Here is a 3,779-nt window from a genome sequence, read left to right as displayed (position 1 = left end):
TTTCTTCAAGATCTTGCTAACAAATGTCTAATGTTAATTTTTTCTTTTTTTTTTTATAGAAAACTACAAAAAAATTTGCATTAAAAAACTACAATTTTTAAATTTTTGCTAGGTGACGGTGAAATAATTTATCAACTAAAATGACCGATTTAAAACTTTTGAAACTTAAATGACTAACTTGAGAATTCTGTCAAACTAAAATGACATAATTGAAACTTTCGAAACTTAAATGACTAACTTGAAAATTATGTGAAACTAAAAGGACCAAGAATAGTATCTAACCTATTTCTAATTCTTTTTCTCTTGACTAATACCCTAGAATACTCTTAAACATTTGCTTGTTTTTAAAGGCTGTGTAGTTTTTTTTTTTTTAAAGAGGAAAGGTTTTTTTAGGAAAAGAAAGAGGAAAGGTTGTGCAGTAACCTCTTCTTAAGTATGAAAAATTATATTTTTAATATAAAATTTATTTATTTTTATTTATGGTAGTTAGCATGATCCTAATATTTCTCTTATTCGTTTGAATGAATGATCCTAATATTTCTCAAAAGCATATCTTAATAGATTAGCATGATCCTAATCCAAAACATAAAAAATTTATTTATTTATTTTTTCTTAATAAATGCTTAAAATACGGTGGTTAGTTAGTATAATCCTAAAAGATTAGCATCATCCTCTGGTTTTAAGTGATTAGCATGATCCTAAAACAAAAATATATATTAAAAAAAACAAACAGAACCGAAAAAAACAATAAAAATAACAAATTTCTCTTCAAAAAACACTAACAAATTTACTAGATTCACTTGCCCTTTGGAGTAAATCAGGAAAGGGAAAGGAGAGTATTTCCATCTCTCTCTCTCTCTCTCTCTCTCTCTCTCAATGGCTATGGCTAGTGGTGTTTCAAATTCTCCATCGAATTTTCATCTTCTTCTTCTTCTCGTTCTTACCGTTTCGTGGTTATGCACCTACGCAAACGGTTCAAATTCAACAACCATATACGATGAATTAAGGGCAAAGGGTCTTCCCGTAGGGCTTCTACCAAAGGGAATAACGAAGTACGAGATCAATGGAACCAGTGGTGAATTCCAGGTATGGATGAAAGAACCATGTAATGCAAGGTTTGAAAACGAGGTTCACTATGATCCTAATATTAAGGGTACCCTTGGTTATGGCAAGATCAAAGGATTATCTGGTATGACTGCTCAGGAACTGTTCTTATGGTTTCCTGTTAAGGGCATTCGTGTTGATCTACCTAGCTCTGGTCTCATTCACTTTGATGTTGGTGTTGCTGATAAACAATTCTCTTTGTCTCTCTTTGAAGATCCTCCTGATTGCAACCCTGAGGTTTTTTCATCCATCCTTGATTTGTTATTTATTTTTTCTCTTTTGGGTATCTGAAATTCATGTTTTTTGTAGTTGGGTATATGAGATTCATGTTTTTGTTATTTGGGTATCTTAAAGTTGTGATTTTTTTTTGTTGGGCATATGAAATTCATGTTTTTAATAGTTGGGTGTATGAGATTCAGGTTTTTTACTATTGGGGTATTTTAAAGTTGTGATTTTCATGGTTGGGTATCTATGTATGATTCATGAATGATAGAAATTTAAATTATATCCATGTAGTTTTTCTTTTGGTGTAATAATGGTGTTGATAATTAGAGTGAGGTTTCAAGCTATGATCTTATGTTAAACAGGCCATGGCCTTAGTCAGTTGTCACTAGACAATTCTATTGCCTTATAACAAGTGTTGTCTAATAGCTGATGTAGCGCTATAGCCTAGCGGAACAACAAATTGCGATTGCTCTGCGATATGTTATTTAACACAAAGTGTTGTCAAACAATCATAGTAGTTAAAATCCCAATTTGAATCACAAAATCTTACAATTTTGCGATTATACTTGCCCTCGGCGATTATGAATATAAGCAAAATCTTATTTTGGTGGAATCCTGTGGAGATTGTTATAATCTACGATCTTTGAAACGATTATACGATTATGATCGCAGGGGTGGAACTACATAAAGAAGCTTTAGTTGTTTTGTTTAACATGTATGAATTTGATTTAACGTTTTAATTAGATATGTATTTCAAGTGTTATGCTGCTGTTATGTGAGCTATGTTGTTATGTGAGTCTTAGTGCTTTGATCAGACAAGTATTTCAAGTTTTATTTACGCTACTTACGAATTTAAATTTACTCAAGTGTGATTTAAAGTTTTTTGTCTAATGCTATTTTATATGCATATAGTTGAGGTTTATGACTTTTGTATAATCTTATGATTAGTGTTACAATTCCACGATTTAACTTCCCCTTTCCAATTTTCTGTAAAATCCCGTTTTTAACTACCTTGCAAATAATAGCTATAGCGGCGGTAGAGCAATGTAACATAGCGGAATTCATACAAACCTCAATTTTCTGCAATTGTAAAGACTGATTTGATTTGACAAAAAAATCTGCACCTATTATCATGTATAGTATTAAACATGACCAATTTTATAGCTTTCAGGAACTGTTGGTTTCTTTTTTGTTAGGTATCTGAAATTTATGTTGTTTATCGGTGGGGTATATGAAATTTTTGATTAATTTGGTGTTTAATTTACTCAGGTTGATGCTGATAGTGATGATGTGCTGAGGGCTGTTTGGTAGAAGATAAGCATGTTGCTGCATTTCAGGATTATAGATCAAATAGATCAATCATCTTAGCTGTGCTTGTGGTTGGTCTTGTGATATTGTTTCTGTACAGTCAGTCTTTTTCTTTTTCTGCTTGGATTGGAATCAATCTCCTCTGTCAAGGGACAAAGGATGACAATTTTGGTGGTCAGCTACATTGGCCTATGGTATTGGCAAAATCTGTGCTAGTCAGGAATGTTGGATACGGTTGATTTTGCTAGTAGTGTCTATATAATACTAAGGTTTTGTTATCTTTTTTTTGGTATTTTTATTTTTGCACAAGTTTTTCAGGTTTGTTTTATGTAGACTCAACTATTTTAATAAAATAGCATAATGTGTTGGTAGTTCTTGTATTGTGACTAATTTTGATTTGATTCCTTATGCCTAGTACCCGTTGTTCTTTTATGGAAAATTTTAAGGTAAGATAGACCATTTTGCCTATAGTTTTCAATGTTTGCTTTGTAATTTTCTGGTTCAATTCATACTCAGTGGGGTAGTTTTCTCCAATATTTGTATTTTTGTACCCTGTTTAAAATTGTTTGTTGGTCCACATGCAATTCTAATTTCTGCATTATGTTCCGGCACATGGTCCTACAGAACAAGATTTTTGTGTAGAGTGAACATGGGAATTGCTGTATCAGGTTAATATCTAGATTATGAATGATTGAGGTCAAAGGATATTTTTTGTGACATAAGTATCCACCGTTTTTGCCTATAACTAGTCTTGGGCAAAGTATCTACGTAGCCACTTTGGTGAGGTTCTGGAGGGTAAAAAGTGATTCTAGACGTTGTAGGATTAATTTTATCATATTTGGATGTTATAAATGAACATTGCCGACTTCTGCATGAGCAGTGGTGAGAATGAATTGTGACACTAAACGCGTAATCCAACTTTAGTCAATTTGATGTGAATATCTCAGAAGCATCCAAGTTTTATTTCCCTTGGCTCAAATGATCTAATCTATTATGCTTAATATCTTTTTGGCTAAATTCATCATGCCTATTTGTAAAATGCGTAATGATAAGATATTAAGCATTCATTGAACCAAATGGCTTGTGGGACCTTCAAGTATTGCATGGTAGTAATGTTGTGGGGAGTTTATCATAGAACATGA

At 32.2% G+C, this 3,779-nt stretch overlaps 1 protein-coding gene across 1 annotated transcript; it reads left to right on the top strand.

Annotated features, from left to right (window-relative positions):
* Window positions 1–814: 814 nt before the first annotated feature.
* LOC146908912 (uncharacterized) lies at window positions 815–3,008 on the top strand. The gene is made up of 2 exons (XM_085726034.1): window positions 815–1,341; window positions 2,599–3,008. The coding sequence occupies exons 1-2, from the start codon at window positions 877–879 to the stop codon at window positions 2,638–2,640; spliced, it is 507 nt and encodes a 168-aa protein (XP_085582160.1). The 5' UTR covers window positions 815–876; the 3' UTR covers window positions 2,641–3,008.
* The last annotated feature ends 771 nt before the right edge of the window (window positions 3,009–3,779 follow it).

The sequence above is a fragment of the Medicago sativa genome, chromosome 7 (assembly GCF_051527215.1).
Source record: "Medicago sativa cultivar Bolivia chromosome 7, Bolivia_mono, whole genome shotgun sequence".
Lineage (NCBI taxonomy): Eukaryota > Viridiplantae > Streptophyta > Magnoliopsida > Fabales > Fabaceae > Medicago > Medicago sativa.
Note: the sequence above shows the minus strand (reverse complement) of the source record. Positions and strands in the feature narration are given on the sequence as shown.